The sequence below is a fragment of the Salmo salar genome, unplaced genomic scaffold (assembly GCF_905237065.1).
Source record: "Salmo salar unplaced genomic scaffold, Ssal_v3.1, whole genome shotgun sequence".
Lineage (NCBI taxonomy): Eukaryota > Metazoa > Chordata > Actinopteri > Salmoniformes > Salmonidae > Salmo > Salmo salar.
In genome coordinates, this window is record NW_025550439.1 from 17501 (window position 1) to 33805 (window position 16305).

At 44.3% G+C, this 16305-nt stretch overlaps 1 protein-coding gene and 1 long non-coding RNA gene across 3 annotated transcripts in view; one reads left to right on the forward strand and one right to left on the reverse strand.

Annotated features, from left to right (window-relative positions):
* The window catches only part of LOC123739462 (ZZ-type zinc finger-containing protein 3), a gene marked incomplete at its 3' end in the record, with an annotated part of 32269 nt that overhangs the window by 11710 nt on the left and 4254 nt on the right, over positions 1–16305 (reverse strand). The window contains 1 exon segment of the mRNA XM_045713782.1: positions 3544–5361. Within this exon segment, the coding sequence (XP_045569738.1) occupies positions 3544–5297 (1754 nt within the window).
* Positions 2461–2947, forward strand: LOC106569750 (uncharacterized). Of its 2 annotated transcripts, none has more exons than XR_006767715.1 (2): positions 2461–2495; positions 2736–2947. It is a non-coding gene; the product is annotated as an uncharacterized lncRNA (long non-coding RNA). The 2 variants fall into 2 exon arrangements; XR_006767716.1 differs by lacking the exon at positions 2461–2495 and adding an exon at positions 2501–2534.

A 16305-nucleotide genomic window follows, 5' to 3' on the forward strand; every position in this document is an offset into this window, starting at 1 on the left:
CTGTGAAGGGATTTCCATGAGTTAATGTCTCTGTATAATACTGTGAAGGGATTTCCATGAGTTAACGTCTCTGTATAATACTCTGAAGGGATTTCCATGAATTAACATCTCTGTATAATACTGTGAAGGGAGTTCCATGAGTTAACGTCTCTGTATAATACTGTGAAGGGAGTTCCATGAGTTAACGTCTCTGTATAATACTGTGAAGGGATTTCCATGAGTTAATGTCTCTGTATAATACTGTGCGTTGCCATGAATTTGTTTTGGACTTTGGGACGGTCCTTGTCTATAACGGTTCTGTACTTTGTCATGTATTTTGTATATTTTATGTTGACCCCAGGAAGACAAGCTGCTAATTTGGACAAAAGCAGGTAAATCTCTCTTCAACCCGCAACCAGGAAAGACGATCATACACGTTGTTGATGTCAGTTGTGAGGGGCGACAGGTAGCCTAGTGGTTAGAGCATTGGACTAGTAACCGAAAGGTTGCAAGATCGAATCCCAGAGCTGACAAGGTTAAAAATCTGTTGTTCTGTCCCTGAACAAGGCAGTTAACCCACTGTTCCTAGGCCGTCACTGTAAATAAGAATTTGTTCTTAACTGACTTGACAAGAAGAAGAGGTTGCATGAATAGTTCTGTGTGGGCAGTTAAGGGCAAGACGTGCTGCTCTGTTCAGAGCCGGCTGCAGCTTTTCTAGGTTTTTCTTTGCTGCACATTACCAGACAGTAATCAAGATGGGACAAGATCAGTGCCTGAACAAATAGTATTATATATATATAATACCATACATACCCCTCTCTATCTTCACAACAACTCTGTCAATATGACTTGCCCATGACAAGTGACCACGCAGTGTTACGCCTAGGAGTTCAACTTCCTCAACGGCCACACCCTTTATACACAACTCCAGCTGAGGTTGAGGTCTGAGAGAATGTTCTGAACCAAATACAATGCTTTCAGATGTATTTTAAGACCCTCGTTTTGATATGGTCTGTAACTCTGTATTTATCATGTCAGTGAGCTGACTGGCTTTGGGTGCTGAACATGAAGACTGTGGAATAATCTGTCATTCTTGCGTCGTGGGAGACCAAATCAAATCAAAGTTTATTTGTCACGTGCGCCGAATATAACAGGTGTAGACCGGTGGCAAATCATTTGTAAAAATAAAGAGTAACGGCCCAAGGGAACTGCCCTGAGGGACACCGCACTGTATAAATCTAATGTTCGAGAAGCTTCCATTGAAGAACACTCTCCGGTTTCTATTGGATAAATGATTCTCCAATCATGTGACGGCAAGTGACGTAAAGCCATAGCAAGTGAGTTTCTTCAATAACAATTTACGATCAACAACAACAATTTACGATCAACAACATCTAACAATACAGCTCCAACTATCATCTTTATTATCAATTTATTTTAGCCAATCATCAGTCATCTGAATCAGTGCAGTACAAGTCGATATGCATCCTGAAAGTCAGTAGTGAACGTGTTCTCTGAAAAACAGACCAACAACCCTGTCATCACTAACCCCCATTATCACCACAGACCAACTACCCTGTCATCCCTAACCCCATTATCACCACAGACCAACTACCCTGTCATCACTAACCCCCACTATCACCACAGACCAACTACCCTGTCATCAATAAACCCCCACTATCACCACAGACCAACTACCCTGTCATAACTAACCTACCATTATCACCACAGACCAACTACCCTGTCATCACTAACCCCCATTATCATCACAGACCCAGTTATAATATCTGATGCTGGTGTGTGTTGAGAGGGGTGACGACAGCAGCCATCCACACTAACATAGACACCAGACAGTAGTAGCCTATATAATCTACTGAAGGAGAAACCTGCAGTCAATCAAATGGAAACAATGTTCAGACTTTAAATACTATTTTCCAGTGAGTCAGAGCTCTACAGGGCTACCATTTTGTGCTCCTTGTAAAAAACATCAGCATAGAGCCCTTTGAGTGCAGGATTTTCCATTTCTACATTATACCCTTTCACAACCCTGCACCCAAAGACCTGTACGACCCTGCACCCAAAGACCTGTACGACCCGGGACCCAAAGACCTTTTACGACCCGGGACCCAAAGACCTTTTACAACCCGGGACCCAAAGACCTTTTCACGGGTACTCTGGAGTTGACCAGAATCATTGCTGGTTGTAAAGATAGGGTGTGAAACTCTGGAGGGACCGGATGTCTGCTGGTTTCTTTTATTTCAATTTAATTGGTGTCCAATGAAGACCTAGACAACCAGGTGAGGGGAGTTCCTAACTTTACCAATGAAGACCTAGTCAACCAGGTGAGGGGAGTTCCTAACTTTACCAATGAAGACCTAGTCAACCAGGTGAGGGGAGTTCCTAACTTTACCAATGAAGACCTAGACAACCAGGTGAGGGGAGTTCCTAACTTTACCAATGAAGACCTAGTCAACCAGGTGAGGGGAATTGCTAACTAAATCAATGAAGACAACCAGGTGAGGGGAATTCCTAACTAAATCAATGAAGACAACCAGGTGAGGGGAATTCCTAACTAAATCAATGAAGACAACCAGGTGAGGGGAATTCCTAACTAAATCAATAAAGACAACCAGGTGTGGGGAATTCCTAACTAAATCAATAAAGACAACCAGGTGAGGGGAATTCCTAACTAAATTAATGAAGACAACCAGGTGAGGGTAGTTCCTAACTTTACCAATGAAGACCTAGTCAACCAGGTGAGGGGAATTCCTAACTAAATCAATGAAGACAACCAGGTGAGGGGAATTCCTAACTAAATCAATAAAGACAACCAGGTGTGGGGAATTCCTAACTAAATCAATAAAGACAACCAGGTGAGGGGAATTCCTAACTAAATCAATGAAGACAACCAGGTGAGGGGAATTCCTAACTAAATCAATGAAGACAACCAGGTGAAGGGAATTCCTAACTAAATCAATGAAGACAACCAGGTGAGGGGAATTCCTAACTAAATCAATGAAGACAACCAGGTGAGGGGAATTCCTAACTAAATCAATGAAGACAACCAGGTGAGGGGAATTCCTAACTAAATCAATGAAGACAACCAGGTGAGGGGAATTCCTAACTAAATCAATGAAGACAACCAGGTGTGGGGAATTCTTAACTAAATCAATGAAGACAACCAGGTGAGGGGAATTCCTAACTAAATCAATGAAGACAACCAGGTGAGGGGAATTCCTAACTAAATCAATGAAGACAACCAGGTGAGGGGAATTCCTAACTAAATCAATGAAGACAACCAGGTGAGGGGAATTCCTAACTAAATCAATCAAGACAACCAGGTGAGGGGAATTCCTAACTAAATCAATAAAGACAACCAGGTGAGGGGAATTCCTAACTAAATCAATCAAGTACAAAAGAAGCAAAAACTTTTAGACACTTGGCCCTCAGGGAATTGATCTTGTCAATTGACAGGCCTATAATCTAGATATAATCCCAGGAATTGATCTTGTCAATTGACAGGACTATAATCTAGATATAATCCCAGGAACTCCCACTACGCACTCTTTGTTGTGTTTGAGCACCAGGTGGTCCGACTCAAAGTAATACACATCTGGTTCCTCCTCGTCCTCCACCGGCTTCTCGTCCTCCTGCTGCTGCTGCTGTTTTCCTCCTCCCGGAATCTCCTTACTGGCTGCCCGGCGGCCTTCTCGGAGCTCCCCGTAGTCCTGACCATCCCCTACTGCCCTGTCCCTGTCGTCCCCACCGGCTCCCTGCTCCATGGGAACCGACGGAAGAGATGGGAGAGACCCTCCCCTGGCCTGGGTGCTGGAGGGACCTGAGGAAAGGGTAGATGTAGCCAGAGTAGCGTCTAAATCCAGCCTCCGACAAGCTCCCTCCATCCCCTCTCTCAGAGGGCCGTTGTCCCGGAGAGGGTCCCTGGGAGGAGAGCAGGGTTTGGGGGACGACGGGGCCCCAGCTCTCCGGGGCGAAGTCCTCAGGGTGTATTGGTGTTCATGGGGTTGGGTGAAGGACGGGGGCGAAGTGTCGGAGACAGAAGGGATGCAGGGGGGCTCTGAGGGGGTGTGTGGGGCTAGCAAAGGCATGGTGGATTCTCCTGAGTTGTTGATGTTGTTTGGGATGTTGTTGTTGTTTACGTTGATGATACTGGTGACAACAGCATCCTGCACCAATGGCCAACCATTACTTCTCCCGCTGGTACTCTCCTCCTCTTCCTCCTCCTCCTCGGTCGCTGTCACTTCCTCCTCCCGACACACCAAGTCCTCCACTACATCCAACTCCACTTCCTCCTCCCTGACTGACAGGTGTGGGGTGGAGGAGTCCTCTTCAAAGGAGGCCAGAGGAGGAGCAGAATACTCCCCAGAGTCCCTAACCTCCTCCTCCTCCTCCTCCTCCTGCACAGGATGACAGTTTCTACAAGGCACTATGGGGTCTGGGGGCGAAGGGCAGGGTGCGCCCATCTGGCTGCCGTTCAGCAGTGCTGGACCAAGACAGCTGGTGTTGACGTCATCGCTGGAACCCAGTGAGATTGTCTGAGCATCAAGGCTACCACTGGTCTGTCCCAGCTCAGTAGAGGATTTATGGGAGTTAGAGTTCTGGGGCGGAACAGGGGGATTATGGGAAGTGGAGTTCAGGGGCTGCTGAGCATGGCCGTCGCTCTCAACATGGCCGCCGCTGTCGTCCTCCTCCTCGCCTTCCTCTTTGTTGAGGTTCTGTGGAGAAGAGGAAGAGGGTGCGGTGCAGATTAGGCTGAGCGGGTTGCCCTCTTCACTGTTCTCCTTGACAGTCGCTGGGGGGGTGCAGGAGGATGGGTGGATGTCAGGTTTGGGGGGTGCAGAAGAGGGGTCGTCCTCGGATCCCTGCGACTCCCCGTAACGGGAACACCATTTGGCCCTTTTGAGGGGCAGAGAAGCATCTCTCCCACCAGTCCCCGACGTCTCCTTCCCCGTCCCCTCACAGTTCTCAGCCTTGTCCAAACCCCCACACCCATCACTCTCTCTCTCTGAGCAGGACAGTCCCCTCTTCCTGGGGCTCGGCCATGTCTCCCTGTCCACTGCGGAGGCCTTGTGGTGGGTTATCTTTCCCTGGTGACCCCCAGGTTTCTCTGAGCTCCCAGCCTGAGCGTCCTGCCTCTTCTTGGGGGAGCGAGGGGCCCTGCTGCCGGGGAGCAGTGACCCCTGACCCTCCTCCGGCTGGGCGATACTTCGGTTCCTGAGGGTTCGGCCACAGAAGTTCTCGTCCAATCCATTGAGCCCGACTGATGACCTTGTGACGCGTGAGGAACGTGACGTGGCCATGCTACGGAGGGGGACTACTGACGTCTCATTGTGCTGCTCGGTCACCTGCTGCAGAATGGGGTACCTGGAGGAGACAGAGGGGTTATAAGCCTTTTTAAAGCGAGGATACATAAGGCTTCATAATGGATACATTAGGCTTCATAAAGGCTACATTAGGCTTCATAAGGGATACATAAGGCTTCACATCATTCACCTAGGCTTAAGTCCTACAGGAAACTGACTTTTAAGAGAGTAGCATCTTCATAAGCAAAACACACAGCACCTTCTGTAGGGAAATCCTGCTTCTATGTCGACACTGAGGCTAATGCATAACTGAACCAATCAGACTTGAGTGTTGGGAAATTCTGACGGACTGACAGGACCTTTCATCTAGTGCTGGTTCAAAAGAATCGCTGGACTTTTCAAAATGTCAGCCCGGCTTTGATGGTCCGGCTGTGTGTTCTGTTTCTGTCTGGGGATTGAAGGAGACTGCAGTACAAGTCTCCATCCCAAATGGGACCCTATTCCATACGTAGTGCCCTCTTTTACGTTTGTAAAAAAGGCCATCGGGCTCTGGTCTAAAGTAGTGCACTATGTAGGGAATTGGGTTCCATAGGGCTCTGGTCTAAAGTAATGCACTATGTAGGGAATAAGGTTCCATAGTGCTCTGGTCTAAAGTAGTGCACTATGTAGGGAATAAGGCCCCATAGGGCTCTGGTCTAAAGTAGTGCACTATGTAGGGAATAGGGTGCCATAGGGCTCTGGTCTAAAGTAGTGCACTATGTAGGGAATAGGGTTCCATAGTGCTCTGGTCTAAAGTAGTGCACTATGTAGGGAATAGGGCTCCATAGGGCTCTGGTCTAAAGTAGTGCACTATGTAGGGAATTGGGTTCCATAGGGCTCTGGTCTAAAGTAGTGCACTATGTAGGGAATAGGGTTCCATAGGACTGGTCTAAAGTAGTGCACTATGTAGGGAATAAGGCCCCATAGGGCTCTGGTCTAAAGTAGTGCACTATGTAGGGAATAGGGTTCCATAGGACTCTGGTCTAAAGTAGTGCACTATGTAGGGAATTGGGTTCCATAGGGCTCTGGTCTAAAGTAGTGCACTATGTAGGGAATAAGGTTCCATAGGGCTCTGGTCTAAAGTAGTGCACTATGTAGGGAATAGGGTTCCATAGGGCTCTGGTCTAAAGTAGTGCACTATATATGAACCACAATTTCCAAGAGAAAATCATAGAATTAGATATAGTCATTTAAAAGTGCAAAATATATACCTACACATTTTATATATAAAACTCTAACAGTTCGCTTCATTTCAGTTTGTGACAAAACAAGCAATGCAGAGAATCACTGAACCATCTAAACCACAGAGAGAATCATTGAACCATCTAAACCACAGAGAGAATCATTGAACCATCTAAACCACAGAGAGAATCATTGAACCATCTAAACCACAGAGAGAATCATTGAACCATCTAAACCACAGAGAGAATCATTGAACCATCTAAACCACAGAGAGAATCATTGAACCATCTAAACCACAGATGGTTTAGATGTGTTCCTGGTTCGAGCCCAGGTAGGGGCGAGGAGAGGGACGGAAGCTATACTGTTACACTGGCAATAATAAAGTGCCTATAAGAACATCCAATAGTCAAAGGTATATGAAATACAAATGGTATAGAGAGAAATAGTCCTATAATTCCTATAATAACTACAACCTAAAACTTCTTACCTGGGAATATTGAAGACTCATGTTAAAAGGAACCACCAGCTTTCATATGTTCTCATGTTCTGAGCAAGGAATTTAAACATTAGCTTTTTTACATGGCACATATTGCACTTTTACTTTCTTCTCCAACACTTTGTTTTTGCATTATTTAAACCAAATTGAACATGTTTCATTATTTATTTGAGGTAAAATTGATTTTATTGATGTATTATATTAAAGTTAAAAGAAGTGTTTATTCAGTATTGTTGAAATTGTCATTATTACAAATAAAATAAAAATCGGCCGATTAATCGGTACTGGCTTTTTTTGGTCCTCCAATAATTTGTATCGGTATCGGCGTTGAAAAATCATAATTGGTCGACCTCTACATCAAATTCTCTGTCAACAGCTCTGGTGGACATTCCTGCAGTCAGCATGCCAACTGAACACTCCCTCAAAACTTGAGACATCTGTAACATTGCGTTGTGTGACAAAACTGCACATTTTAGAGTGGCCTTTTATTGTCCCCAGCACAAGGTGCACCTGTGTAATGATCATGCTGTTTAATCAGATTCTTGATAATCCATCCTCCTGACAGGTGTAGCATATCTTGGCAGAGAAATGCTCACTAACAGGGATGTAACCAAATTTGTGCACAGAATTGAGATTAATAAGCTTTTTTGTGCTGTATGGAACATTTCTGGGATCTTTTATTTCAGCTCATGAAACATGAGACCAACACTTTACATGTTACATTTATATTTTTTGTTCAGTGTAACTTTGTTTGCCTAGACAATAACTAAAAGATTAGTGTAATCTGCTGTGCAGAGCTAGGGCAGAAAACATAAATGTGCACCCCTGTGAGTCCCCAGAACTAGGACTAGACAAATAAGGCTGTGTGTGACAGGGAGATGTAGACTGCTATCAAGGGATCTCTAACTACGGCCACTTCCCCCTGCCCAAGGAGGATGTTTTTTCCCCCCCTTCTTTTCTAAAAACAAAAAAAACGATGTTTGTCCGACCTTCTGATTGCAGTTCTTATCAGAGATCGATACCTGAGTGTAAAAACTGATCTGAGACGTGGTGGTAAAAGGGCGATCTTGCTGTAACTGGTGGGGTGTCCATTAAAACACTGACCCGGTGGTTTGAGTTAGGGCTATAGTGGTGGGGTGTCCATTAAAACACTGACCCGGTGGTTTGAGTTAGGGCTATAGTGGTGGGGTGTCCCATTAAAACACTGACCCGGTGGTTTGAGTTAGGGCTATAGTGGTGGGGTGTCCCATTAAAACACTGACCCGGTGGTTTGAGTTAGGGCTATAGCGGTGGGGTGTCCCATTAAAACACTGACACGGTGGTTTGAGTTAGGGCTATAGCGGTGGGGTGTCCCATTCAAACACTGACCCGGTGGTTTGAGTTAGGGCTATAGTGGTGGGGTGTCCATTAAAACACTGACCCGGTGGTTTGAGTTAGGGCTATAGTGATGGGGTGTCCCATTAAAACACTGACCCGGTGGTTTGAGTTAGGGCTATAGTGGTGGGGTGTCCATTAAAACACTGACCCGGTGGTTTGAGTTAGGGCTATAGTGGTGGGGTGTCCCATTAAAACACTGACCCGGTGGTTTGAGTTAGGGCTATAGTGGTGGGGTGTCCCATTCAAACACTGACCCGGTGGTTTGAGTTAGGGCTATAGCGGTGGGGTGTCCCATTAAAACACTGACACGGTGGTTTGAGTTAGGGCTATAGCGGTGGGGTGTCCCATTCAAACACTGACCCGGTGGTTTGAGTTAGGGCTATAGTGGTGGGGTGTCCATTAAAACACTGACCCGGTGGTTTGAGTTAGGGCTATAGTGATGGGGTGTCCCATTAAAACACTGACCCGGTGGTTTGAGTTAGGGCTATAGTGATGGGGTGTCCCATTAAAACACTGACCCGGTGGTTTGAGTTAGGGCTATAGTGGTGGGGTGTCCATTAAAACACTGACCCGGTGGTTTGAGTTAGGGCTATAGTGGTGGGGTGTCCCATTAAAACACTGACCCGGTGGTTTGAGTTAGGGCTATAGTGGTGGGGTGTCCCATTAAAACACTGACACGGTGGTTTGAGTTAGGGCTATAGTGGTGGGGTGTCCCATTAAAACACTGACACGGTGGTTTGAGTTAGGGCTATAGTGGTGGGGTGTCCCATTAAAACACTGACCCGGTGGTTTGAGTTAGGGCTATAGTGGTGGGGTGTCCATTAAAACACTGACCCGGTGGTTTGAGTTAGGGCTATAGTGGTGGGGTGTCCCATTAAAACACTGACACGGTGGTTTGAGTTAGGGCTATAGTGGTGGGGTGTCCCATTAAAACACTGACACGGTGGTTTGAGTTAGGGCTATAGTGGTGGGGTGTCCCATTAAAACACTGACACGGTGGTTTGAGTTAGGGCTATAGTGGTGGGGTGTCCCATTAAAACACTGACACGGTGGTTTGAGTTAGGGCTATAGTGGTGGGGTGTCCCATTAAAACACTGACCCTTTCCTACAAAGGTTATTATAATAGGTTTACATGGAGCCTTCATTAAACCCAAGTTGTGTTTTAAAGCATATTATTAAAATTAATTGGCTCGATATTCCAATACGTTCGGAGTCTGTCAATAACCACAATACTGAAATGTAAATATTTGTGACCAAACAAAGTCACATGTTGGATCTAGTGCTGTATTCTTCCCGAATTCACCCCCCCCATAGTCCAGTGGTACTCATTGCGCGGCCCGGGGGGCCAGAGCCCCTAAAAATGTTCCCACTCGCTGTGATTTTCCTATTTTCCATTCATAACACATAACAATGATACACTTTCATTTCAATGTGTTTAATGCAGGCCTGAATCACATCATTGAATATATTGGATTGTTCCCTGGATGGCAGATAGATGGCAGTATAGCGCAGTTGTTAAACAGAAAGGCCAAAATAAAACGTTTGCCGAAATAGAACGCAACTGCTCAGTTACAGCGACCGACACATATCAGCTTGCTAACAGCTAATTCTGCAGTCTGGTCGACATGGATCGATTTCTTATTACAAAATGTTTTAAAGAAAGAACGTAAATCTATTGAGAATGAAAACGAGGGTGACGAGCTGGAGAACAACGTGACAGCTATTTACGAACAACCACCGGAGAACCAGGAAGACGGTGGTGGGGAAATTGTAGCTAGCTAACGTAGCTAAAAGAAGGATATGGTTGATTCCAGAACAACACAAAGTTCCAAGAGAAATGGACAGACATATTTTTTTTGTACTGCATGATGGGACTAGAAGGCTGTTTAAAGCTGTTTAAAACTAGCAAATTTAGAGTTACATGTCCAGGCACACCGTGTCCACTTTGACAAAACAAATCCGCCACAAAACAACCTGCAGAAACAACAAAATAGCGCAACTCAAAGGACAACAACAAATGATGGACAGATCTAGCATTGTTGCTGAGAAAACCACAGAGGCAACATACGAGATTGCTTGGATACTCACGAGAAACAAGAAGTCCTTCTCAGACGCCAATTTTTATTGGCCTCAGTCCGAAATATTGTATGCTAATTTTCACAAACGAGAAAAGCTTCTTTTTTTTAAGCAAATGAAGAAAACTGCAAAATCTCAAACTCGCGCAATAACAAGAAACATGGACGACGTCGCTAAGCAAATGATCAAATCAAATGTATTTATATAGCCCTTCTTACATCAGCTGATATCTCAAAGTGCTGTACAGAAACCCAGCCTAAAACCCCAAACAGCAAGTAATGCAGGTGTAGAAGCACGGTGGCTAGGAAAAACTCCCTAGAAAGGCCAGGAACCTAGGAAGAAACCTAGAGAGGAACCAGGCTATGAGGGATGACTGACATATCCGTGGCGCCGTGACTTAGTACTGCGCTGATGTAAGTGACATTGCCCAATTTGTGTGTTTGGGTCCGCTTCTTCTCAAAACGAGTCGTTCAGAAAGAAACTTTTATGTTTACTGCCCCGTCAGGGACCAACAAGAGGAGAGGACATTCTGAAAGCCCTTGCTAAATTTTTTTTCATGATAATATTATTGACCGGTCAAATCTGGCATCTGTGTCCACTGATGGCAGCTCAAACACGCGAGGGAAAGAGAAGGGACTCATAGGATGATGAGAAAGTGAGAGAATATTCCCCGAATTTGTTACATTTCATTGTATAATTCATCAGGAAGCACTTGTGGCTAAACTCAAAGAATGTGACTTACAGAATATGATGCAGCAAGTCATGTGTGTGGTGAACAGAGCTGGATGATTCACAGCCAGGGGAGAGAGAGGAGCCAGAGCTGGATGATCCACAGCCAGTGGAGAGAGAGGACCCAGAGCTGGATGATCCACAGCCAGTGGAGAGAGAGGACCCAGAGCTGGATGATCCACAGCCAGGGGAGAGAGAGGACCCAGAGCTGGATGATCCACAGCCAGGGGAGAGAGAGGACCCAGAGCTGGATGATCCACAGCCAGCGGAGAGAGAGAGGAGCCAGAGCTGGATGATCCACAGTGGATATTAAAGCTGGCTGTTTAAACTGACATCACCTGCCACCTGAACACTGAATCTCCAAGCTCCAAGGGAAAGCTAAAACTCCGGGCAGAACGCTGCGTGTGGTCACAGCATTTCAAAATAAAATCCCCACACTGTTCATACCTGACAGTTTGTTTAATTTGCCAACACTCAGAGCAGTCACCACATCCAACCCAGTCACACTGCAATGTTTTAGCTATAATGATGCATTTGTGTGTGTGTGTTGGAAGAGTTGAAATTGGAGTTCTTGAGTCAAGATTCAAGGATATCATGGAGTACAAGGAGTTTTCAACTTCACTGAGAACCCCTTTCATGTGCCAGTGTCACCTCTGACCCTAGTCAGTTGGTAGAGCATGGTGTTTACAACGCCAGGGTTGTGGGTTCGATTCCCACGGGGGACCAGTACGAGAAAAAAAAAAGGAAAAAAATGTATGGATGAAATGTATTCACTACTGTAAGTCGCTCTGGATAACAGCGTCTGCAAAAATTACTAAAAATGTTTTTTTTTAAATCACAGCCCTCTGCCCCGACCGTGCTGGAATAGAGAGAGTGAGATAGTGGAGCTGCAGGCAAATTACACATTTCAAGGTGTAATTTGAGCAATGAGCTGTCGCCCACTCTTAGCTATGATGTGGGCGTGCCCCAAGGGTCAATACTGGGGCCCCTCCTGTTCAGCTTGTACATTAATGATCTGCCTTCCGTCTGCACTGGGTCTGAAGTTCAAATGTATGCAGATGATACAGTGATATATGTGCATGCAAAGAGCAAACAACAAGCTGCACAAGAACTCACTACTGTAATGGTCCAGGTTACAAAGTGGCTCAGTGACTCGTGTTTGCATCTCAATGTGAAAAAAACAGTTTGCATGTTCTTCACAAAGAGGGCAACAGATGCTACTGAGCCAGATGTCTATGTGTCAGGGGAGAAGCTCCAGGTGGTATCTGATTTTAAGTACCTTGGAATCATACTTGATTCCAACCTCTCTTTTAAAAAGCATGTGAAAAAGGTAATTCAAATAACCAAATTCAACCTAGCTAATTTCCGATTTATACGAAATTGTTTGACCACAGAGTAAGCAAAACTGTATTTCAAATCGATGATACTCCCCCACTTAACATACTGCTTGACTAGTTGGACCCAAGCTTGCTATACAACATTAAAACCTATTCAGTCTGTCTACAAACAGGCTCTCAAAGTGCTCGATAGAAAGCCCAATAGCCATCATCACTGTTACATCCTCAGAAAGCATGAGCTCCTGAGTTGGGAAAATCTTGTGCAATACACCGACGCATGTCTTGTATTCAAGATCCTAAATGGCCTGGCTCCTCCTCCACTCAGTATTTTTGTAAAACAGAAAACCCAAACATATGGCAGCAGATCCACAAGGTCTGCCATGAGAGGTGACTGTATAGTCCCCTTAAGGAAAAGCACCTTTAGTAAATCTGCTTTCTCTGTGAGAGCTTCCCATGTCTGGAATACACTGCCATCAAACACACATAACTGCACCACATATCACACTTTCACAAAATACATGAAGACATGGCTAAAGGTCAAACAGACTTGTGAACATAATCCCTAGCTGTGTATTGCCGCTTTCCATGTTGTCTGTTGTCTGTAGCTTGTGAGGTGTGGAAACACTTTGTTGTTTTTATGGATTTTGTCTTGTTGCTTTTTGTTCTATGTTGCTCTGTCTGTATGCTACATCTTGCTTGTCCTATGTTACTCTGCGTGTGCTCAGGGACTGCCCAGGGACTGCGGTTGAAAATTAGCCGGCTGGCTAAAACCGGCACTTTTACTGAAACATTGATTAATGTGCACTGTCCTTGTAAAAATAAAATAAACTCAAACTCAAGGTGAACTAAGATTGTGTTACCCATTTCTGGAGCCTTGTGTCAGACACAGAGTATCCACCTCTGAAGCAGTGTGTGCAAAAGGTGACATCAATTTTTGTCAAGACTTATTCATATGAAGCAACTGTCACAACGTAGCGGTTTTGGGTGTATATCGTACCCCCCCCCCCCCACCCCCCCCCCTCAACACAGGTTTTATTACATCAGGTCATAAATACCATGTAGAAACTTTGGGTTTGGCAGGTTTGAGGGAAAACAAACCTCTGGGAAAACAAAGAGCTTCTCTTGCCAAAACTCCTAATCCCCAAAATTGGAGAATTAAACAATATTTCTATTTTTGAGAACGGTCTGTGGGTATTTAAAGAAGAATCCTGTCGCAGTTGTTTTTGCTTTTGTGACATCAGGAAAGGCAGAACAAGATAACAATATCTCTGGAAGGGTACATTCCCCAGTGATTAGTTTTCTACCTGAATGTTGTGTAAAAAATATGATTGATTATTAAACTATTTGTGAGAAGACGTAATGTGGTGTTGGCCTTCTAAACGAGATACTTGTTTAGGTATAAAGTTAACTAGTCAGTGGCCACACCCACGTGAGCCAAGACATCACATTAGGCGTCATGGAACGCCCTTGTCTCAGAAATGTATAAAACCCACTTCCTACAAAATGTACATTAAGTCAGAAAATGCCAAGACGGAGTCCCCACGTTGAAATGGCTACAACTCTATAAACTAAAGAACAATTATTCAGACTGCAGCCGTTTTAAATACTTTAGTCTGGTAAATGCATTCGATCTAATAACATTTCTGAATGGTACTCTGAAGTATCCATTCTAACAACCTACAACTTTTGATATCTGGTGGACAAACCAGAGGATCTCTGTCCACTGACTATACAGCAGACGGACCGACAATCGCAGAGAGGAACACCAAAAGCAGACACTTGTAAATATGTAAATCGCAATTTATTTTTTAAATGAGCGGTTGTTCATGTTTAAAGGATGACCAATTTCTGAGTGTAGTAATCCTCTATGAGTTTCCCGCTCTTGAGTGGTCCCCACCCCCTTTCCTTTGTCTACCAAGCAGTTATATCAGTTTTATCCACTAGGGACTTTTCCTTGTGTCATGTTAGTACCCAATGTATAACTAATGTGTGTGTGTGTGTGTGTGTGTGTGTGTGTGTATATGTAATTCTGTGATTTGATTAGTTAGTTAGTAAATAAACCAATTTGTATATCACTGATTCATGAAACAGGCCAGGGTTCATGCAGATATCCAGGGGTTTGCGACGTTCAGTTTGCGACGTTCAGTAATGAGACTGATGAGGTAATAAAATTAATTAATAAGCGACTGTTTGGATAAGATATGAAAATATCTGAAGATTTATAGTCGGGAAATTGACACACTATAAACAATTTTCCGTGGTGCCCCGACTTCCTAATTAATTAAAGAAGTGACATGATTAGTTTAATGCGTAATTAAATTACACAGAGAATTGGTTTGATAATATACAGTCTACACATTTAATGATAGTCAACGACACAACACAACATTTTCAACAATGAACATGGTTTCTCTGTTTTTGTTTCAGACTGACCAATGCACACCTATATACACGCGATGTAGCCTATTTGATGTGTGTATGTATATATTTGTCATGTGCTGTACATCAAATCAATTACATGTGCTCTATTGCTCCGAATTTGCTCTCAGTTAATAATTCATAATATAGGATGAAAAATTACAACAAATTAAAAATCTGTGCGGCCCTCTGATTGGCTTTCTTGATGTCTATAGTATTCTCTCTGGTATGCAATCTGGTTTCCGCTCAGCTTATGGATGTGTCACTGCAACTTTAAATCTCCTCAATGATGTCACCATTGCCCTTGATTCTAAGCAATGTTGTGCTGCTATTTTTATTGACTTGGCCAAAGCTTTTGATACGGTAGACCATTCCATTCTTGTGGGCCGGCTAAGGAGTATTGGTGTCTCTGAAGGGTCTTTGGCCTGGTTTGCTCACTACTTTTCTCAACGAGTGCAGTGTATAAAGTCAGAAAATCTGCTGTCTCAGCCACTGCCTGTCACTAAGGGAGTACCCCAAGGCTCGATCCTAGGCCCCACGCTCTTCTCAATTTACATCAGCAACATAGCTCAGGCAGTAGGAAGCTCACTCTTCCATTTATATGCAGATGATACAGTCTTCTACTCAGCTGGCCCCTCCCCGGATTTTGTGTTAAATGCTCTACAACAAAGCTTTCTTAGTGTCCAACAAGCTTTCTCTACCCTTAACCTTGTTCGTAACACCTCCAAAACAAAGGGCATGTGGTTTGGGTAGAAGGACGCCCCTCCCCACAGGTGTGATTACTACCTCTGAGGGTTTAGAGCTTGAGGTAGTCACCTCACACAAGTACTTGGGAGTATGGCTAGACGGTACACTGTCCTTCTCTCAACACATACAGTTGAAGTCGGAAGTTTACATACACTTAGGTTAGAGTCATTAAAACTCGTTTTTCAACCACTCCACAAATTTCTTGTTAACAAACTATAGTTTTGGCAAGTCGGTTAGGACATCTACTTTGTGCATGACAAGTAATTTTTCAAACAATTGTTTACAGACAGATCATTTCACTTATAATTCACTGTATCACAATTCCAGTGGGTCAGAGGTTTACATACACTAAGTTGACTGTGCCTTTAAACAACTTGGAAAATTCCAGAAAATGATGCCATGGCTTTAGAAGCTTCTGATAGGCTAATTGACATAATTTGAGTCAATTGGAGGTGTACCTGTGGATGTATTTCAAGGCCTACCTTCAAACTCTGTGCCTCTTTGCTTGACATCATGGGAAAATCTAAAGAAATCAGCCAAGACCTCAGAAAAAAAAATTGTGGACCTCCACAAGTCTGGTTCATCCTTGGGAGCAATTTTCAAA